The sequence below is a fragment of the Dendrobates tinctorius genome, unplaced genomic scaffold (assembly GCF_039654945.1).
Source record: "Dendrobates tinctorius isolate UK_male_01 unplaced genomic scaffold, ASM3965494v1 ptg000062l, whole genome shotgun sequence".
Taxonomy (NCBI): Eukaryota; Metazoa; Chordata; class Amphibia; order Anura; family Dendrobatidae; genus Dendrobates; species Dendrobates tinctorius.
The window spans coordinates 11,466,622-11,490,109 of NW_027361730.1; the positions used below are offsets into that span (position 1 = coordinate 11,466,622).

The 23,488-nt window shown below is 43.8% G+C and overlaps 1 protein-coding gene across 8 annotated transcripts in view; it reads left to right on the forward strand.

The window, feature by feature from the left end:
- IMPDH1 (inosine monophosphate dehydrogenase 1) overlaps nucleotides 1-23,488 on the forward strand; it is a 102,876-nt gene that overhangs the window by 44,373 nt on the left and 35,015 nt on the right. For all 8 annotated transcript variants that reach the window (XM_073579249.1, XM_073579247.1, XM_073579246.1 and 5 more), the window contains 5 exons: nucleotides 2,389-2,490; nucleotides 2,723-2,797; nucleotides 2,984-3,190; nucleotides 6,835-6,922; nucleotides 22,176-22,375. In XM_073579249.1, the coding sequence (XP_073435350.1) occupies nucleotides 2,389-2,490; nucleotides 2,723-2,797; nucleotides 2,984-3,190; nucleotides 6,835-6,922; nucleotides 22,176-22,375 (672 nt within the window). The remainder of the gene's footprint in view (nucleotides 1-2,388; nucleotides 2,491-2,722; nucleotides 2,798-2,983; nucleotides 3,191-6,834; nucleotides 6,923-22,175; nucleotides 22,376-23,488) is intronic.

A 23,488-nucleotide genomic window follows, 5' to 3' on the forward strand; every position in this document is an offset into this window, starting at 1 on the left:
CCCACGTGATTGATAAAGTAATCCACCCAGATCAATCGGGATTTATGCCCAATAAATCTACAGCAATCAATTTAAGGAGGCTATATTTAAATATGCAAATTCCAGCCAAAAATGCTGGAAAGAGAGTAGTAGTGTCTTTGGATGCCCATAAGGCCTTTGATTGTGTAGAATGGAAGTACTTATGGTCGGTTTTGATGGGCCTTGGGTTTGGGCCCAAGTTTATATCGTGGGTGGGGTTGCTATACTCCTCTCCAACGGCAAAAATTAAAGTGAATAATGAATTATCTGATAGTTTCTCATTACATAGGGGTACGAGGCAGGGATGCCCGTTGTCTCCGTTGCTGTTTGCCCTCGCCGTGGAACCTCTGGCCACTAAAATAAGGGATGCACAAGAGATAAAAGGATTTGTCTATGGAGTGAAGGAGGAGAGGGTGTCTTTGTATGCCGACGATATTTTGCTATTTTTGGAGGACTCAGGGGAGAATTTGGATAACGTGGTGGCATTAATTGAGGAATTCGGGGAATTTTCCGGACTCAAAATCAATTGGGACAAATCGTGCATAATGCCCATTGATGAGGTAGAAGGGGATATGGGGGAGGTGGGAAGGTCAGCAAAATTGAAGGTAGTTTCGAAATTTAAATATTTGGGGATACAAATCGCCCTTCCTTTGACTAGGTTTGAAGAACTTAATCTAAGCCCTTTGCTACAAAAAATTCGTTCCAAAATATCAGCATGGAATAAATTACATCTTTCGGTAATTGGAAGGGTGAACCTTTTAAAAATGATTGTGATGCCACAGCTGTTATATGTACTGCATAATTCTCCAATTTGGATCTCGCAGAGTAGGTTCCACAAAATTAAATCGCTGTTGGGTGAACTAATATGGGGGGGGGAAAGCCCACGGTTTAAACAAGAAACTTTGCAGAGGCCGAAGGAGGAAGGAGGTTTTGCGCTTCCCAACCCCTGGTTATATTTTTTATCAGCACAATGCCAGCATATTGGAGGATGGGGGGTGGAGACGGGACAGGGACAATCGCCTAGTAGTTTGAGATATTTGTTTGGAAAATGGCCTCTGGGAGAGAGTTTAGAAGGGGGGCAGTTTTTAAAATTAGGCTCTCGGTTTCCTACTGTTCTCCTAATTCATAAGGTATGGGAAAAAGTTAAACAGATAAGGGGTGTCACGGGCCTTACCAAATACTCTCCTGTATGGGATAATATAAATTTGCCAGAATTCCGGCAAATGGAAGGATTTGGGCCCTGGAGAGAGGCAGGAATCAGAAGGATGGGATAGCTAATGGGTCAGGGAAGACTTAAGTCATTTATGGAGCTGCAGACAGAATTCCAGTTACCGCATTCAAATTTGTTTCATTATAAAAGAATTCAGCATGCGTATCGGTCGCAATGTCGGAGAAAACTTATTGAGATCCAGTTTGATATCACGCTGGCCTCCATTTTGGAGAACAGCGTGACAAGGGGGGCAATCTCAGAAGTGTATAGAGATTTATTGTTCACTTTTCTAGTCAAACATCCCATCAAGTCTAGAGTGAAATGGGAGGTTGAATTGGGAGAGATAAATGACGATAGATGGGAATCTATTTTAGAATATGTGCCTAAGATTTCTATGAGCGAACCTGGGAGGATGTCTCCGTTATACGTAATTCATAGAGCTTATAGAACTCCTGATAGACTGTTCAAGATGGGTTTGAAGTCCGATTCCGAGTGTCCACGATGTTCGCAGGAACGGGCAGACATGCTGCACATGCTGTGGCATTGCCCTAGATTGTCTACGTACTGGACAGTCGTATTGAGTCGGATTGAATTGATATATAGTTGTGCAGTCCCCAGAGACCCTTTGGTCTGTATATTAGGGTATGTAGAGGAATTAGTAGCGGTATCCATGGTCAAACTGGCGATTGCTAGACTGTTGTTCATAGCAAGGAAGTTGATCGCTCGGTTCTGGATCAGAGAAGAGCCTCCGACTAGACAAGACTTTCTTACACAAGTGGAGCATATAATTTCATTGGAAAAAAGTATTTATACTAAGAGAAATAAACTCGATGTATTTCATAAGATATGGCAGCCATGGGTAGAATGGAGTTAGATTTGTGGGGAGGATGTATTATGATATAGATGATGTTCATAATAAACAAGTATATATGGAGGTGGGAAAGAGTATCGGAATAGAAATGAGGAAGACACTGAAGGGGTCTCGGAGGGGGGGGATGGGGGGGGAGTTTTGTTCATAAAAATTTATGATTATATGTGAACAACTGCTTGATGTCATATGATATACTTGTTATCATTTAATAAAAATTTATCTGATTAAAAAAAAAAAATATTTGTTTGCTCCATGTGGATTTATGGTTAAATAGTTGATGCTTTTGCAGGATCTGACTTCTGCATTAACACGTAAGATAACTCTGAAGACCCCTTTGATTTCCTCTCCCATGGATACAGTGACTGAATCCGATATGGCTATTGCTATGGCGGTGAGTAGGAAGCACGGATCTGTCCGCTGCGCACCCTATTATATGTATTGTGTTTAATGGGAAAGAAAACTTTGAGTTTTATATTGGTGTCTTCATGACCTCATGTAAAGACTAATTCTGCACTCATAAGTTATGGGGGAAGTATTATGTATGTCACTTTAGTATTGCTACTTAATAACTTCATTTGACTAAGCATTTTAGTCTATTTTACTTTTGATTCCATATATTTCAGCTGATGGGCGGGATTGGGATTATTCACCATAATTGCACACCAGAGTTTCAAGCGAACGAAGTCCGTAAAGTTAAGGTAGTGTAAAAAAAAAAATTACTTTTTTTTTTTTTGGGGGGGGGGGGGGCATAGCTTGTTGTGTGATCCATGATTTTTTAATAGTTTTATTAATTTGCTTGTTTCTTATTTTTCTCCTCATTGCGGTTTCCCTCAAGGTTTTATATAACTGACGTTATCTTCTCTGCTTCCTTCCCATTCCTCCAGAAATTTGAGCAAGGGTTTATTACTGATCCCGTTGTGATGAGTCCCAACCATACTGTCGGAGATGTGTTTGAAGCTAAAAACAGGCATGGATTTTCAGGCATGCCTGTGACAGAAACTGGCAAAATGGGCAGCAAATTAGTTGGAATTGTGACTTCAAGAGACATAGATTTTTTGACGGAAAAAGACTATACCACGTACTTGAGTGAGGTAATGTCGGTTCGTACAATTGTTCCAATGTCATTACTTTTTTTAAATCGAAATGTCAAATACACACTCCTCAGCACATGGCGTGGAGTGCACTTGCATGGGTTAATTTATCTTCTCTCACTCAGTCCAGCTCTCAACCTCTGTTTAGGCTATAAAGTGAGCATATATCCCACTCCAACACATCCAGGACACCCAGGCGTCTTAACTTTCTGCCACCACTTCTCAAAGACACGGGGTGAGGAGTCCTCAAAATATGTTACTGCCAGACAATCACGAGGTCACACACTCTCTGAAAGGCTGTTGGATTCTTTAGAACATACCAGGTCAAACTTATTTAAAGATTTTATGCTTTAATATAAAAATATACAGCACTTAAAATAAATACATAAAAAAAGGTAAAACGAAAACAACACACAAATATGCAAAACATCTATAAAAAAAAGAGGAATAACATGCCTTCACGTTTCCGTGTACTGTTAGCATCTGTTTTCCTGAGGGAATGAGAAGTTAAACATGGAATGCGTCAGCCCTACAGATGCCCTCCCATGTGAACACTCATTTGTGTAACTCAGCGTTTTATAGCCATCGTTATAGGCTCATATTTCCAGGATGACTCGTCATGTCACAGACGACAAACTTTCAATGAGCCAATGCCTCATTGAAAGTTTGTTGTCTGTGACATGACTGTAATGGGGACTTCTGTGCTGTAATACTTCTTGCATTACCACCCCATGTTTCAGGAGATCCACTCTGCTTTTTCCTCACTTCTGGATGAAGAACGCTGGCTCAGAAGGCTTTGTAACATGGGAACATATAAAAGATCACTGCTTCTCCACGTATTTCCAGTGTGACAACATTTTACTCACCAGTCTCAGAATATATATATAGATAGATAGATAGATAGTCATATGTTAAAGTTTGGGCACCCCTATTAATGTTAACCTTTTTTCTTTATAACAATTTTGGTTTTTGCAACAGCTATTTCAGTTTCAGAAAATGTGCAATCTGCATTTAAACAAAATTTGACCGGTGCAAAAGTATGGGCACCTCAACATAAAAGTGACATTAATATTTCGTAGATCCTCCTTTTGCAAAAATAACAGCCTCTAGTTGCTTCCTGTAGCTATTAATGAGTTCCTGGATGAAGGTATTTGTGACCATTCCTGTTTACAAAACAATTCCAGTTCAGTTAAGTTTGATGGTCGATGAGCATGGACAACCCGCTTCAAATCATCCCACAGATGTTCAATGATATTCAGGTCTGGGGACTGGGATGGCCATTCCAGAACATTGTAATTGTTCCTCTGCATGAATGCCTGTGTAGATTTGGAGCGGTGTTTTGGATCATTGTCTTGCTGAAATATCCATCCCCTGCGTAACTTCAACTTCGTCATGATTATTGCACATTATTGTCAAGAATCTGCTGATACTGAGTTGAATCCATGCGACCCTCAACTTTAGCAAGATTCACGGTGCCGGCATTGGCCACACAGCCTCAAAGCATGATGGAACCTCCACCAAATTTTACTGTGGGTAGCAAGTGTTTTTCTTGGAATGCTGTGTTTTTTAGCCTCCATGCATAAACGCCTTTTTGTATGACCAAACAACTCAATCTTTGTTTCATCAGTCCACAGGACCTTCTTCCAAAATGTAACTGGCTTGTCCAAATGTGCTTTTGCATACCTCAGGCGACTTTTTGTGGCGTGCTTGCAGAAACGGCTTCCTTCGCATCACTCTCCCATACAGCTTCTCCTTGTGCAAAGTGCGCTGTATTGTTGACCGATGCACAGTGACATCATCTGCAGCAAGATGATGCTGCAGGTCTTTGGAGGTGGTCTGTGGATTGTCCTTGACTGTTCTCACCATTCTTCTTCTCTGCCTTTGTTATTTTTCTTGGCCTGCCACTTCTGGGCTTAACAAGAACTGTACTTGTGTTCTTCCATTTCCTTACTATGTTCCTCACAGTGGAAACTGACAGGTTAAATCTCTGAGACAACTTATTGTATCCTTCCCCTGAAAAGCTATGTTGAATAATCTTTGTTTTCAGATCATTTGAGAGTTGTTTTGAGGAGCCCATGATGTCACTCTTCATAGGAGAATCAAATAGGAGAACTACTTGCAAGTGGCCACCTTAAATACCTTTTCTCATGATTTGATACACCTGGCTATGACGTTCAAAGCTCAATGAGGTTACAAAACCAATTTAGTGCTTCAGGAAGTCAGTAAAAAGTAGATAGGAGTGTTCAAATCAAGAAAATAAGGGTGCCCATACTTTTGCACCGGTCAAATTCTGTTTGAATACAGATTGCACATTTTCTGTTAGTACAATAAACCTCATTTGAATCCAGAAATATAACGGAGTCCATCAGTTATTAGATATATGAAACTGAAATAGCTGTTGCAAAAACCAAAATTGTTATTAAGAAAAAAAGGTTATCATTAATAGGGGTGCCCAAACTTTAACATATGACTGTATATATACATACAGAGGACAGGTCAATATGTGGCGGGCCAGTAGATAACAGGCTCCAATTAAGACGCCAGACGTAAATTACAATAGCCGCAGGTGGCCGTCGACCCCCGATCATTTACCGTGGGATTTACAAAGGTGGGGGGGGGGTCAGAAGCGGGATATCTCGTCTACCTCTGCCCAGGGGTCGCAGCCGGTCGGTTGCTGCATTAGGCTATGTGCACACGGTGCGGTTTCTGCTGCGGATCCACAGCATTTTTGGCTCTGCGGGTCCGCAGCAGATTTAGCTGCGTTGTACAGTACCATTGTTTTCAATGGTAAACTGAAAAACGCTGTGCACATGCTGCGGATTTGCTGCTGGTTCAAATCCGCAGCATGTCAATTGTTTGCGGATTCCGCTGCGGTTTCACACCTTCTCCATTGTAGAGGTGTGAAACCGGCAGGGCTAAACCGCAGGCTAATCCGCGGGTAACATATCCGAGCGGAAAAATCCGCAGGACCAAAATCTATATGTGCACATAGCCTTAGGGGGTATGCATCTTGCATTGCACCGATCATACATGCATCTCCTATTTGGTGTGCTGGGTGGTTCTGTAACAGTGACGATGAGCCAAATTGTTGCATTTCAAATATCCTGTGTCACCCTTTACAGACAATATGAAATATTCCTTCTAGTACAGACCATTTGCTATTCGCCCTTTAAGCTCAGAATCCAGAAGCTAAGGTGGCAGGTTGAATGCAAAAGCCCTTTTCACCCTTTTGGCAACTAAATGTAACTCTACTGCTGTTATGCTTTCCCATATTGATTTTATAGATGTCCTTCACAAGAAGCAATAAATATTTAAATATTTGAATTCTGTGATATCTTTCCATACCCTATAATCTGAAGAAAAGTGGCATTACTTTACTCATCATTCACCCACTTTATAAGTCATTGGTGCTGGTGCCTGGTTGGGAGTGTTATAGGCGAGACACTGGTAACAGGTGGAACTCTCAGCATACTTCTCTGTATAGTTAGGGGTGGCATTCGGTTGATCAGTATGGAATACAAGGGCTGCAATGTCGCCAGTGATTCTGCCAGTCCTCAGCACTGTATTTTGGGGGATACTTTTGCTAAAGTTGTCTCTGTTCTTGCAGTTTTAGTCTAACCAAGCACATTCCAATGCTTTCATAGGTGATGACAAAGCGTGATGAACTGGTTATTGCTCCAGCAGGAGTCACGCTGAAAGAAGCAAATGAAATCTTACAGCGTAGTAAGAAAGGTATGTAATTACTAATGCCCCAAGTCGCTGAATATAGAGGTGCAGAAGTGTGTGTCTGAGTGAACTGCATGAGAACACCATGTATATGGGTCTTAACATATTCTTTATCTGGCGACCTTTTTATTGTTTTGCTGATTAGGTTGGGAGTTTTTATGAACTGATCTTGTAAACAGGGTTATAATGGAGTTTTCAGCAAATTTTCCAGCAGCTGCTATCATTTGATTAGTAATCTGAGCTGTTTGCATGTGCATATGCAATGTAGGTGCAGCATCTTCTGTATACACAGAAAATCAAATTAAATGGTTATTCCCAACTGAGTGAATTATCACCTTATCCACCAGAGGATTTGAAGTTTCCGATGTGTATGCAGCAATGGCCAGTAATGCACGCCACTGCTCCATTCATTGCCTGTGGGACTGCCTAAGACAGCCGAAAGCTGTGCCCAGTAACTCTGGAAGTCCAGCAGACCCTGAATTGAGGTAGTGGCTCGTGTCGCGCCACTGCTCCATTTAAAGAAGGCATCTTAGAGCCCCATCTCTGTATTGGTGACAATTCCAAGGATGGGACAGCAAATTATCTCCCATCCTGTGATTAAATGATTTGCGAAGATGGAAGAACACCTTTTGCTTCTTTTCCAAAGCTCTACATGTTACATAACATCTATTGAATGCAACAAGTGGTCAGTTGTTGAGCAATATTTGCCACATACAATGCAATGGTGGCAGAAATATGGATCAATAGTTCAATCAGACCCCTTCATAGATGATTCCATCTTCACAAAATGTTGACCAGGTGATTCCAGGTTCATTTTTTTCCCCCTGAATACTCTTTTGTTTGTAAAGCCATATAGCTCAGCTTTTGGGTGCTACCTTACACATGAGCACATCACTGTATCTGAGTGTATTTATACTAGTGTAGTTTCTGCAGAAGCCCTCTGTTCAATACCATTTTAATTGTAGGCAACATAGCCCAACATTTTCCATGTGGTGTAACATTAAAGTAAAGACAGACAGACGTCCTATTATCTGCACCTCTTGCCTCTTCTTTATTTATTTCCAAATGAACCACAAACCGTTTAGTGTAGGACCCCGGAGGTAACCACTTTGTACCCCAACCTTCCCAAGCACTAGGCAGATAGGGAAACATTAGGAGAATTAACCTTTTATTATAAAGGGGACCTTTCATCTACTTTGAGTATGGTGCTCTCCAAAAAGAGCAGCACACAGGAGGAAAATTCCAAATAAACATTGTATAAAGACCCCCAGCCATTACATAGTTTGAAAAAGACCTAGGTCCATAAAATTCATCCTTTCTCCACCAATTATACATTGTCACAATATCACCCACAATGAATGTTGTGTGTTAAGGGTCTGTCACACTAAGCGATATCGCTAGCAATATCGCTATAACTTGTGACGTTATAGCGATATTGCTAGCGATATCGCTATGTCTGATACTTACCTCCGATCGGCTCCCCCCGCTGGTTATCGCTGATTGCGCGAGAACGTCCTGGACTATTTCTCGTCGTCAGCTTCCTGCTGGGCTTCCTGTGGCGCTTCCTGTGGAGAGACGAGCGTGGAGCCGGGCGGGAGAACGCAGGATCGCCTAGTGTTACAGGTAAGTAGCAACCCCCGTCCCCAGTGATGTCGCTGGTGAGATCTGCCTGTGTGGCAGCTCGCTAGTGACCACTTAGCGATGTACCAGCGATCCTGACCGCGTCATATCGCTGGTCGGGATCGTTGGTACATCGCTAAGTGTGACAGTACCTTTAGTGTCCCCCACTGATCTCAGTATTTATTTGCAATGACCACATGGCTAGAGTGCACATAATTAGCTGCTGGGTACTGCAGAGACCCAGTGGGGGGTCAGAAAGGTGAGTCACGACTGGTGTTTTTGTTTTTTGTCACAATGTTCCTATCTATTTTTTACAATTTTGTTTGTTTTTTTGTTTTTTTTTCATGGTCGGAAAGTCCCTTATAAATAGAGCTTTTAACCCAATGATGCCATAATCCTAAATAACATACACCTTTGTTCAAATTGGCATGTCTTGTCAGTGCTGCCCTCAAAGGGCAATAGGAGATGGGTAATAGGTCCCCCTTAACGACCAGAGGTATTTTTGGTTTTGCATTTTCATTTCTCACTCCCCTTCTTCCCAGAGCCATAACTTTTTATTTTTCCGTCAATATCTCTGTGTAAGGGTTTATTTTTTGCGGGACGAGTTGTACTTATGAACGACACGATTGGTTTTACCATGTTGTGTTATAGAAAACGGGGAAAAAAAATTCCAAGTTCGGTGAAATTGCAAAATAAGTGCAATCCCACACTTGTTTTTTGTTTGGCTTTTTTTTATTAGGTTCACTAAATGCTAAAACTGACCTACCATTATGATTCTCCAGGTCATTACGAGTTCATAGATAAAAAAGAACCTAGACACGATTGGTGTTTTTCTGGGATTGGGTGAGGGCTTATTTTTTGTGCGCCGATCTGACGTTTTTATTGATACCATTTTGGTGCAGATACAATCTTTTGATCACCTGTTAGTGCATTTTATTGCAATGTTGCAGCGACCAAATAAAGTTAAAAAAAAAAAAGTGTTTAAAAGTATTAAGAAAAATAAAAGTTCAAATCACCCCCCTTTCACCCCATTCAAAATAAAACAATTAAAAAAAAAAAAAATTGTTTTATTTTGAATGAGGTGAAAGGGGGTGATTTGAACTTTTAATTTTCTTAATATTTTTAAACTTTTTTTTTTTTTTTTTACTTCAATAGTCTCTATGTAGCAGCAGATATGCTCACTTGCTATGAACGCTGACCACCAAGCGGCCACAGGGGTCTCCTGCTGACCCTGGTTGTCATGCCAACCCATTGGTGACCCTTGGTCATGTGACAGCGTTTGACAGTGGCATTTAACATGTTTTGCGGTTTTATCGCAATTCCACCTGTGGCTGTTCTGGGCACATGTTAGCTAATCAGATCAGCTGTCATGTGCCAGAAAAGATGCATGCTCATCGCCGGAGCCTGCACCAAACGGGGAGGCGTCCAATGACTGGCTCTGTCTGTGATTGGACGTTAAGGGGTTAAATGGGTTGTCCACTATTAAACAACATATTTACTTGCCTATTCACTGCTGAAGTGCTCCCAGATAAAGGTTAAAAAAAAAAAAAAAAAAATACATGAACCCCTAGAACAGTGCCAATACTGTGATGTCAGAGTTCCTCTCCTGGCAATCAAGTGATGTTAAAGCAGACCTCCTTTAATTTTGATAGAAGTCGTTACTGTGGTGTTATTGGAAAACCTTTATCAACATGAACAATGAATGATACCGATAGCAATGTTGAAATATGATGCTAGCGATGTGTGTGGTTCTTTTGAATAGTCTGAAATACAAGAGTATAGGGATGAGAAACATATGTTTGCTTGTCTTTTAAAAAGTAATGGAGTATAAAATATTGGCTGCTTTACTTAAAATGTATAAAATTATGAAAAACCCTAAATATGTAATTGCTTTAATCTTGATCTTTGTAGATTAAAGGGGTTGTCCACTAATTCGACAACATCTTCTCAATCACTGTTCTCCCCAAGTAAAATAATTACACCTGTACTCTAAACCTATACTCTTCACTTTTGAAGTGACTTTAAAGGGCCGATATGTCAGAAACCCTTCAAACAAAATCCCACTTTAAAAATTGCACCCCTCGTTGAATTTCTGTTTAGGCTAAGTTCACACTAAGCGTTTTTGCAGCTTTTATATTCAAATATTAAGGATGGGGTTTTTTTATGTTTTGCTACTTCAGTGCATGAAGAATTTTATATAGAAATTATTTTTCCAGGTCACCACCTGACAGCATGCTGGAGGACGTCCTTCTTATCCACAGTGGGACAGGAAACCACGAGAGTTCAAAAGGACCCTCCGATCACCACCCTTCAGTGTTTTTCCTGTCCCACTGCGGATAGGAATGACGAGAGAGATCCGACCGTTCCGAGCAGATGGTGAGGATCGGGGGGCCCAGCCTTTCCCTTCCCACCTTAAGAATTCTGCAGGCTGACACCCACCTGAGGGTCCCTCAGCAGACCCAGTGTAGCGCTGCTCCTGGGAGACGGAGTCGCTTCCCCCTGAAGGGGGCTCTAGACTCCAGGCATTGCCTCTGATGTCCCTCTGCCAGGCCGCCTCTACAGAACCTGCATCTCGTAAGCGGTCCCGGCACCATATCACCGCCGCAGGGCATCCCCGCAGGCCAGACGCAGCATCGGATCCGGGCCACAGCCAGGTGAAGCAAGCAGATCGTGGCTGGCTTGGGGCGGCCGCGCCTCTCCGGGTGGCGGCCAGCGCAGGCCCCGGCGCCACTTCCGGGTCCACGTGCGACCCGGGCAGCCGCGTCCCTTCCGGGGGGGCAGGCTCGGGCGTCTGCAGTACTTCCGGGTAGCGGTTCAGTCGCGGCCGATTTCAAACTGAACTGCGCGCTCCCGGAGCTTGAAAGCTGACAGGCGATGTCTCCTCCAGGAGGATCTCGGAGCAGGTCGGACATCGCGGCGTGCCTATCCAGGTGCGCTGACCAGCGGCAGGCGGAGCGGCAGCCCCAGACAGCCATTCCTACAAAAACATGGAGGATCAGGCTAAAACTGAGACGGGGCCAGAGAGCCAGGGTCACGTGAGTACCTCACAAAAGGTTACTGCAGGACCCTAAGTAGGCAGATCCCACAGGACACATATTCTATGTATTCCAGGGGACCCCAGCGGAGAAGGAGTCTAGGAGGAAGGAGAAAGTGCCCAATCTGCACCAAAAAACTAAAGGACACATGGCAAAAGCCCTTATGTGACGCATGCACCAGACGCATAGTGGTCGATGAGCAAGCCACTATCATGTCTAACATGAGATCCATTATAAGGGAGGAGGTGCAGGCTTCAGTATCAGGCCTGAGATGCCCCCAGACTCCCTAGCCGATTCCCCAGGTATCCGGTAAAAGGCCAAGGGAGTCGGACTCCTCGTCGGAGGAGGACCCGTCCGAATCAGGGCTAGACGAGGAGGAGATGAGAGAACCCACAGAGAAGGGGAAGAGAGACCTTTTTTTCGTCCAGGGATACGGACGAACTGCTGGGTGCAGTAAGACACACTATGCAGATCGAGGAACCCCCAGAGACTCTATCGGTACAGGACAAGATGTTTGGGGGGCTTCGGTCGCAGACCTCGATGGTCTTCCCAGTGAATGCGCATATACGAGTGATGATCTTGGAGGAATGGAAAGAGGCGTAGAAGAGACTCTCTGTCCCTAGAGACTTTAAACTTCGCCTACCATTTGACCCAGAGGAGGTCAAGGTCTGGGAGGAAATCCCAAAAATAGATATCCCGGTTGCAAAAGTGTCTAAAAAGACAGCCATTCGCTTTGAGGACTCTTATAATCTGAAAGAGCCCATGGACCGGAAGGCAGACGGCCTCTTAAAGGGAGCCTGGGAAAGTTCGGCCGCGGTCATACGGGCTAATATAGCGGCAACGTCTGTAGCACGTTCAATGCACCTGTGGGTAGATGATTTAGAGGAGCACCTTACAGATAGAACCCCAAGGGAGACTATTCTAAAATCCCTACCCTTGTTAAAATTAGCCACTGGGTTTTTAGCTGACACTTCAGCGGAGACCGTCACATTTACGGCCAGGAATCGATCCCTGACCAACGCGGCCAGGAGAGCCATCTGGCTAAAGAGCTGGTCGGGGGATATACAATCTAAGAATAAGCTCTGCTCAATCCTTTTTTCTGGAGGCAAGGTCTTCGGGCCTGTGCTTGACGATATTTTAGAAAAAGCCTCTGATGAGAAAAAAGGGTTCCCGGAAGAGAAATGCAAAAAATATCAGCCCTTTCGTAGACCCCGTTTTAACCAAAGGACGGACTACAGAGGGAAAGGGAAAACTGGAAGATTGAGCTACCCCAAAGGGGGAGAGAGCAGGGGTAGAAATAGAGACTCCATCTTGTCCGGGTCAAACTCCCGAAGAAAATGATGCCACCAGAGTAGGGGGGCGATTGCTCGGGTTCCTAGGAGAGTGGCAGCAAATTTCCAGCAGCCCCTGGGTTCTACAGGTGATCTCTCGGGTACAGGATAGAGTTCGACTCCCTCCCTCCAAGCCGATTCCTGGTAACCAGCTCCCACCTCCATTCTGCCTCCCCCATGTGGTTGGACATTCAGGACCTCCTGGCGACGGCCGCAGTCATCCCAGTACCCGCTCGAGAGGAAGGCAGAGGGCACTACTCAAGCCTTTTCTCGATAAAAAGTCGTCAGAGTCCAGAACTATAATAAATCTTAAACCCCTAAACAGGTGGCTAAAATACAAAAGGTTCAAGATGGAATCAATAAAATCCACGATTCCTCTCCTAGGGAAGGGGGTGGTAATGTGTACTCTAGATTTAAAGAGTGCATATTACCATGTTCCCATCCATCCAGACCATCAGAGGTATCTCTCAGGTTTGCAGTCAGGAAAGAGGGCAAGATCTATTATCAGTTTCGCTGCCTCCCCTTTGGTCTAGGATCAGCTCCGAGAGTCTTTACGAAACTGATGGTAGAGGTAGCGGCCTACCTAAGAATCAGAAATATCACGGTGGTCCCTTACCTAGACGATTTCCTCATCATAGCAGATTCAGTGGCCCGGCTCAGACTCGACTGTCAGTCTTTGATTTCCACGCTGCAGAGCTTGGGTTGGATTATAAACTGGCAAAAATCAGATCTAATACCCAAGCCAAGGATAAAATTCCTGGGAGTTATGCTAGACTCAGAAGAAAGAATGTCTCACCTTCCAGAAGGAAAACAGACCAGCACGAAGGAACGGATTCGCCAGTTCGCAAAACAACGTGTCTCTATCAGGGAGGCCATGAAAATTCTAGGCCTGATGACGTCCTGTATTCCCTGCGTCAGATGGAGCCAGTTCCGCTCTCAAGATCTACAACGGGCAGTTCTATCTTCCTGGGACAGAAGACAAAGCTCGTTAGGGAAAAAGATCTGATTGTCTCACTGAGTCAGGAATTCCCTGGTGTGGTGGACCGTTCCGAAAAATCTACACGCCGGTGTCTCATGGATCCAGTCTCCGGAGGTCATAGTCACCACAGACGCAAGCCAGCAAGGTTGGGGCGGACACGTCCAAGGAAGATTCTACCAGGGACGATGGGGTCAGGAGGACAGCAAGGAGTCCTCCAACTTTAGGGAGCTTCATGCCGTATGGAAGGTACTATTGTCCGCCCAGTCACTGGTGAGAAACAAGCACGTCAAGGTACTGTCAGACAATACCATGACAGTAGCTTTCCATCGTCACCAATGCGGTCCAAGACACCCAGGACTGCAACGCCAAGCCGAACAGATCTTCAGGTGGGCAGAAAAGAACACCCTCTTGATCTCAGCAGTGCACCTAGAGGGCGACAAAAACCAGGTGGCAGACTTCCTCAGCAGTAGAAGAGTAGTCGCAACGGAATGGGAGCTGAACGACTAGGTATTCAGCTATACAGCCAGTGGGGAACACCGGAGATGGACCTGTTCGCAGTCAAGCAGAACACAAAGGTCAGGACCTTCTACTCTCTGAACCCTCTGGGGAACCCAGCAGGAATCGACGCCCTCTAACAATTATGGAGCAAGGGCCTGTTATACGCCTTCCCGCCCTCATACCGCGGACTCTCAGGAAAATCAACGAAGGCAAAGCCAGAGTCATACTAATAGTGTCAGTCTGGTCGAAGAGGAGTTGGTTCCCCTTGCTCAGGAAGATGGCAGAGGAAGAACCCATTCTTCTACCAGAAAGAAGGGACCTCCTCCACCAGGGTCCGGTTTGGCACCAGAAGCACTCCAATTGTCGGCCTGGATCCTGAGCGGCAGGTCTTAAAATCAAGGGACCTGTCAGACGACGTCATCTCTACCCTGCAAGCGAGTAGGAAACCTGTAACCACCGCAATACATAACAAGATCTGGAAGAGATTCTGCAGCTTCTGTGGAGAGACAGTTGAGACTGGCCACCCCAACATCCCAAAGATTCTGGACGTCTTACAGGCAGGGTTCAAAAAGAGTCTTAGACCCAGTACACTTAGAGTACAGATCGCAGCCCTTGGGGCGCAGTCGTCTCCTGGGCTGTTCAGAGGCTGAAACCCTTAATAAGGAAGTCTGTTCCCCCCCATGGGACCTTAACCTAGTCCTCAATGCACTATGTAAACACCCATTCCAGCTAGTGGCTGACATAGGTATTGATAATCTCTCGATCAGAGAGGCATTTCTGGTAGCGATCACGTCAGCAAAGAGGCTAGGAGAACTTCAGGCCCTATCTATCCAGGACCCTTATCTACAGGTGTTTGACGATAGATTAATCTTAAGACTTGACCCGGCTTTTCTTCCAAAAGTTGTCTCAGATTCAAATATGAATCAAGAGGTGGTACTCCCTTCATTCTGTCAGTTCCCTTAGAATAAAAAAGAGAGCGCCTACCATAACCTAGATATCAGGGAGTCAGTACTCGGGTACCTAGACGCAACCAGGCCTTGGAGAAAAGATGATAATCTCTTCGGTCAATACAGAGGTCTGAATAAAGGGAGGAAAGCCTCTAAATCCACAATCGCAAGATGGATTAAATCCACAATTAGTCTAGTCTATAGGACACAGGGGCAGAATCCCCCAGGGAAACTTAAAGCCCACTCAACAAGGCCATGGCCACGTCATGGGAAGAGAGGGGGGGGGGAGCCTCGGCAGAACAGATCTGCAGGGCCGCGTCCTGGTCCAGTCTCAGTACCTTCTCTACAGTCATGGCCAAAAGTTTTGAGAATGACACAAATATTAATTTTTAAAAAGTCTACTGCTTCATTTTTTCTAATGGCAATTTGCATATACTCCAGAATGTTATAAAGCGTGATCAGCTTAAGAGCAATTACTTGCAAAGTCAATATTTGCCTAGAAAATTAACTTTATCCCCCAAAACACATTTCAACATCATTGCAGCCCTGCCTTAAAAGGACCAGCTAACATCGTTTCAGTGATTGCTCCATTAATACAGGTGTGGGTGTTGATGAGGACAGGGCTGGAGATCAATCTGTCATGATTAAGTAAGAATGACACCACTGGACACTTTAAAAGGAGGCTGGTGCTTGGCATCATTGTTTCTCTTCTGTTAACCATAGTTATCTCTAAAGAAACACGTCCAGTCATCATTGCACTGCACAAAAATGGCCTAACAGGGAAAAGTATCGCAGCTAGAAAGATTGCACCTCAGTCAACAATCTATCACATCATCAAGAACTTCAAGGAGAGAGGTTCCCTTGTTGCCAAAAAGGCTCCAGGACGCCCAAGAAGGACCAGCAAGCGCCAGGACCGTCTCTTAAAAGTGTTTCAGCTGCGGGATCGGGCTACCAGCAGTGCAGAGCTTGCTCAGGAATGGCAGCAGGCAGGTGTGAGTGCATCTGCACGCACTGTGAGGCGGAGACTCTTGGAGCAAGGCCTGGTCTCAAGGAGGGCAGCAAAGAAGCCACTTCTCTCCAGGAAAAACATCAAGGACAGACTGATATTCTGCAAGAGGTACAGGGAGTGGACTGCTGAGGACTGGGGTAAAGTCATTTTCTCTGATGAATCCCCTTTTCGATTATTTGGGACATCTGGAAAACTGCTTATTCGGAGAAGACCAGGTGAGCGCTACCACCAGTCTTGTCTCATGCCAACTGTCAAGCATCTTGAAACCATTCATGTGTGGGGTTGCTTCTCAGCCAAGGGAATGGGCTCTCTGTCTCGCCTAAAAACACAGCCATGAATAAAGAATGGTACCAGAATGTCCTCCAAGAGCAACTTCTCCCAACCGTCCAAGAGCAGTTTGGCGATCAACAATGCCTTTTTCAACATGATGGAGCACCTTGCCATAAAGCAAAGGTGATAACTAAATGGCTCAGGGAACAAAACATAGAGATTTTGGGACCATGGCCTGGAAACTCCCCAGATCTTAATCCCATTGAGAACTTGTGGTCAATCATCAAGAGACGGGTGGACAAACAAAAACCTTCAAATTCAGACAAAATTAAAGCATTGATTTTGCAAGAATGGACTGCTATCAGTCAGGATTTGATCCAGAAGTTGATTAAGAGCATGCCAGGGAGAATTGCTGAGGTCCTGAAGAAGGGTCAACACTGCAAATATTGACTTGCTGCATTAACTCATTCTAACTGTCAATATAACCTTTTGCTACTCATAATATGATTGCAATTATATTTCTGTAATGTGATAAAAACATCTGACAAACACACACAAAAACCAGAGGCCAGCAGATCATGTGAAAATATAATATTTGTGTCATTCTCAAAACTTTTGGCCATGACTGTAGACACTATAAATTAGATATGGTATCCACACAATTGGCATTTGGCAGAAAGGTACTCCATGCAGTAGTCCCACCCTAGGACCAGTCTCCTTTGGTACTACTCCAGCGTGCTGTCAGGTGGTGACCTGAAAAACAGTAATTAAACCTACCGGTAATTGTGTTTCCAGGAATCCATCCTGACAGCACTGTTAGTTCCCTCCCTATGATATTCATCCGTACTATTGTGATGTTAACGTGTATGTGGAAATTTTGTTAAATAAAAATATTCTTGCATCCATCCAGACGTGTTACTTTGAGAAATCACTGAAGGGTGGTGAGGGGTGGGTCCTTTTGAACTCTCGTGGCTTCCTGTCCCACTGTGAATAAGAAGGACGTCCTCCAGCGTGCTGTCAGGATGGATTCCTGGAAACTCAATTACCGGTAGGTCTAATTACCGTTTTTATTTATGCATCACCATATTCTGAGCTATAAATTTTTATTTTTCTGATACCAGAAATTAGTGAGGGATGTTTTTTTGTGGGCTAATATGACACTTGCAGTGATAACTTTTTTTTTTTTTTCTTCTTTACATAAGCCATTGAGCACACAGACAATGCTGATCCAAAAAAGGTCATTGAACCCGTAGTATGCACAATCCACTGCATGTTGCACCAGCACTTTCACCAACAGCTAATTCTCTGTGATCCTCTGTTCATTGTAGAGCAGAATATAGTGAAAGCTTGAAGGGTAGACATATATTTTTTTTTTTTTTTTTTTATCTGCGCTGTATTCAACCAAGGATTTGAAATTGATGTGGGGAGACTAAGGGTCCCGTTACATATAGCGACGCACCAGCGATCCCGACAACGATTTGACCTGGTCAGGATCGCTGGTGTGTCGCTACATGATCGCTGGAGAGCTGTTAAACAGGCAGACTCGCCAAAGATCAGGACCAGTGAGGACGCGGGTAACTAAGCGCGCGCATCGCTTAGTTACCCGCTGTGTACCCTGGATACCAGTGTGCTCGTGCTGGGAGCTGGTATCCAAGGTAAACAGCGGGTAACTAAGCGTGCAAAACTTGTGACTCAGCAGCGATCTCGCTTAGTGTGACGGGGGCTTAACGGAGCATATGTGACCAGCCTTTGGCTCAATGGATGGACATGCAGGTTGCTTTACAATTTAAAGGGAATGTGTCATCAAGTTGCTTCTTAATCTCAGCAGCATAATGTAAAGACGGAGACCCTGATTCCAGTGATGTCACTTATGGTCCATTTACACAAACCAGCTGCCAGCACAATACGACCAACAATGGGTAAACTTTTATTGATCAGCGGTTGTTTAAATGCCTGTGTAAACAGGCAGACCGCTGCAAATGATGTTCACTGAACAATCTATACTAGATCACTCAGCGGATATAAGCTGCCATGGTTCTAAGTAGTGCGAGTCCAGTTTACACAGAAGCGAGAACTATGATCTTTTGTGCTGCAAGAAAGATCATTTCACTCATTTAACAAGTTTTTTGCTTGCTCATTGGGTGATCAGCAGCCTGTTTACACTGCAAGATAATCATGGACACCCGTAAAAACACTTCATTATTATCTGCAATGAGTATTCACTTTATTAAAGTGGACGCGTCACAGTCATGCAATGTAAATTAAAGGGGTTTTTCCCTACTAGGACATTCCCTTCTTGATCAAAATGTTTGGCACCCATAAAATAATAAAGCCAATACTCTCCTCCTGTGACGGCTCTTCCCTCGGTGTCGGCACTCGCTCTCCCAGAGGCTGTGATGTGGTTGTGACACGTGATTCTGGCACCCAACCAGCACTGGCATCACTGTCTCTGCCTTTGGACAAATCGAACATGTAGTGGAAGTTCGGGCTGCAGCTGGTCTCGGATTTCCTCTTCCTTCTCAATTCAACAAGAGGCGGGGACAGTGACACCAGCACTGATTGGGCGTCGGCAACACGTGTCACAACACCGCGCGCGTGCCGGCACCACAGAAACAACGCCAGCAAGGGAATTGAGTAGAAGCTTTTATTATTTTATCGGGGCAATGCGAGGTGTATGACAAGAAGTTGTCTAAGTAGTGGACAACTTCTTTAACATCAAGTTCTAATTACTATTGTAAATACACAGACCACACATCCACATTATATACATTGGGCTATTGCTGCTAATGAAGGTGATAAAATAGAACATCGGAGTTTTGGTACAGATTTTAAAAGCATTAATTCACTTTTGGTGCATCTGTTTTTATTTACCTTGACAAGTGCAATATAAGACTAGGACTGGGTCTTGTGGAGCCCTGGGGGTATGTCACCTGCTGCAGATGTAGAGGAGATATTTAGCTCTATGCAATACTTATGTTAGGCTTAATGGAGGTTTAGATGGCTTTTAAAAATTTGGAGTACTGTCTTACTTTAAATCTTTTGGAATTGCCCATTGACTAAAGGTAAGCAGGATCCTGGAGCAGATGCCTTCATCCTCAACCTCTATACTCCCTGTCTCCTTCCTGTCAGTAAGACTGCAGAAATGGATTGTGGTGGTAAGGAAATGCTTACACAGAGGCCTATTAAAGGAAATGATTATTGCATCTTGGATTTTCAAGATGTTCTATGAGTATTCTCTTCTTCTAAAGCCGTGATTAGAAGAATTTTGCACTAAGGGGTTTATTGCTTGTTTGTGTGACTTGGTATTTTTAGGGGGAAAAGGTAAGTATTGGTGTTCAATTTCTCGTATGTGAAACATAACCAAATTTATTACTCACAATTAAATAGCAAGTAAGATGGTGTGGTGGTTCACGCTGAATGATAGAGGAAAAGATCGTGGGGTTGGTAGGTGCACGCTGAATAATGGAGGAGCAGTAACACTGTAAGGCTGTGTTCACACGTTGAGTAAATGCAGAAATTTCTGCATCATTTCTGCATGTCTTGGAAGGAAAAACGCAGCTGCGAAAACGCACTTAGTGTTTTTTGTCCTGCACTTTTGACTGATTTGAGTGAAGATAATGGTGAAAAATGTACAGAGAATTGACACGCTATAGTCATGGCCAAAAGTTTTGAGAATGACACAAATATTAATTTTTACAAAGTCTACTGCTTCATTTTTTCTAATGGCAATTTGCATATACTCCAGAATGTTATAAAGAGTGATCAGCTTACCAGCAATTACTTGAAAATCAATATTTGCCTAGAAAATTAACTTTATCCCCCAAAACACATTTCAACATCATTGCAGCCCTGCCTTAAAAGGACTAGCTAACATTGTTTCAGTGATTTCTCCATTAACACAGGTGTGGGTGTTGATGAGGACAGGGCTGGAGATCAATCTGTCATGATTAAGTAAGAATGACACCAATGGACACTTTAAAAGGAGGCTGGTGCTTGGCATCATTGTTTCTCTTCTGTTAACCATGGTTATCTCTAAAGAAACACGTGCAGTCATCATTGCACTGCACAAAAATGGCCTAACAGGGAAGAGTATCGCAGCTAGAAAGATTGCACCTCAGTCAACAATCTATCACATCATCAAGAACTTCAAGGAGAGAGGTTCCCTTGTTGACAAAAAGGCTCCAGGGCTCCCAAGGAAGACCAGCAAGCGCCAGGACCGTCTCTTAAAAGTGTTTCAGCTGCGGATCGGGCTTCCAGCAGTGCAGAGCTTGCTCAGGAATGGCAGCAGGCAGGTGTGAGTGCATCTGCACGCACTGTGAGGCAGAGACTCTTGGAGCAAGGCCTGGTCTCAAGGAGGGCAGCAAAGAAGCCACTTCTCTCCAGAAAAAACATCATGGACAGACTGATATTCTGCAAGAGGTACAGGGAGTGGACTGCTGAGGACTGGGGTAAAGTCATTTTCTCTGATGAATCCCCTTTTCGATTGTTTGGGACATCTGGAAAACTGCTTATTCGGAGAAGACCAGGTGAGCGCTACCACCAGTCTTGTCTCATGCCAACTGTCAAGCATCTTGAAACCATTCATGTGTGGGGTTGCTTCTCAGCCAAGGGAATGGGCTCTCTCTGTCTTGCCTAAAAACACAGCCATGAATAAAGAATGGTACCAGAATGTCCTCCAAGAGCAACTTCTCCCAACCGTCCAAGAGCAGTTTGGCGATCAACAATGCCTTTTTCAACATGATGGAGCACCTTGCCATAAAGCAAAGGTGATAACTAAATGGCTCAGGGAACAAAACATAGAGATTTTGGGACCATGGCCTGGAAACTCCCCAGATCTTAATCCCATTGAGAACTTGTGGTCAATCATCAAGAGACAGGTGGACAAACAAAAAACTTCAAATTCAGACAAAATTAAAGCATTGATTTTGCAAGAATGGACTGCTATCAGTCAGGATTTGATCCAGAAGTTGATTGAGAGCATGCCAGGGAGAATTGCTGAGGTCCTGAAGAAGGGTCAACACTGCAAATATTGACTTGCTGCATTAACTCATTCTAACTGTCAATATAACCTTTTGTTACAGAAATATAATTGCAATCATATTATGAGTATGTGATAAAAACATCTGACAAACACACATAAAAACCAGAGGGCAGCAGATCATGTGAAAATATAATAATTGTGTCATTCTCAAAACTTTTGGCCATGACTGTAGATTTTCTGCACCAAATCTGCAATTCACAAATGCGCAACGTGCACATACGTCGGGTTTCTCATTCAGCATCAGGTTTAGCTTCAGGTTAACAAATCCATACATAAAAAACGCAACGTGTGCACATGTTTTTACTAACTGCAGTGGGAAGTGCTAGAAGAAAGTAACTTCATTAAGGGTTTTACACTTGGAATTCAGAGAGGTGATCTTGAGGCCCACTTCTGTTAGTAGTATGCAGCGTTCTATGGTGTGCTCTTGCATTGCTTTACTAAGTCTGCTAACCAGCTATGCAATAAGCTGTCTTATGCGTCTGTCCTTGTAATGGCTGTCAACTATAACACATTTTTCCTTTTACTACAGGAAAGCTGCCAATAGTGAATGACAGCGATGAGCTTGTCGCTATTATTGCCAGGACTGATTTGAAGAAGAACCGAGACTACCCTCTTGCATCAAAGGACTGCAGGAAGCAGCTGCTGTGCGGTGCCGCGGTTGGCACCAGAGAAGATGACAAATATCGACTTGATCTTCTCATGCAAGCTGGAGTTGACGTTGTTGTCCTGGTATGTATATTACATGAGGTTTGGGGTTTGTTTTTTTGTGCGCATTTGCAGCGGCACGGCTCTTGCAGCAGTCGGTTGTTTGTGTTTGTTATATTTTCATTCATAGTAGCCAAGCAAGAATTTGAGAAGTCTAAGGCTACGTTTCCCCTATGAGCTTTTGGTGCGCTTTTTTTGATGTTTGCAGATGTTCTGCAGCATTTCTGCACATCTTAAGTAAAATTGGTTACTTGCATTTTATTTTATTTTTTTTTTTGTTTCACGTTGCAAATTTAAAAATAACTCTCTAAGGCTAGTTTCACACTTGCTTTTTTTTGCAGCGCGTTTTTCCCGCAAAAAAACGCATTGAAAAAACGCATACATAAGCATACAACTGCTACGTTTTTTTCAAGCATTTTTATGAGCATGCATGAAAAAAACGCAGCGTTTTTATGCGTTTGTATGCGTTTTTAGTGCGTTTTTACCGCGTTTGCGTTTTTTCCAACATTTTTAGGTGGCCCCTCACACTACCCAAACCATGACTTTACTAACCCTAACCCTAACCCTGACCCTAACCCTTAACCAAATCATACTTAACCCTAACCCAAACCCTAAACCCTAACTAACCCTGACCCTAACCCTGACCCTAACCCTTAACAAAACCATACTTAACCCTGACCCTAACCCTGACCCTAATCCTTAACAAAACCATACTTAACCCTGACCCTAACCCTGACCCTAACCCTTAACAAAACCATACTTAACCCTAATCCTGACCCTAACCCTGACCCTAACCCTTAACAAAACCATACTTAACCCTAACCCTGACCCTAACCCTTAACAAAACCATACTTAACCCTAATCCTGACCCTAACCCTTAACCAAACCATACTTAACCCTAACCCTGACCCAAACCCCAACCCTAACCCTGACCCTAACCCTGACCCTAACCCTTAACAAAACCATACTTAACCCTAATCCTGACCCTAACCCTGACCCTAATCCTTAACAAAACCATACTTAACCCTGACCCTAACCCTGACCCTAACCCTTAACAAAACCATACTTAACCCTAATCCTGACCCTAACCCTGACCCTAACCCTTAACAAAACCATACTTAACCCTAACCCTTAACA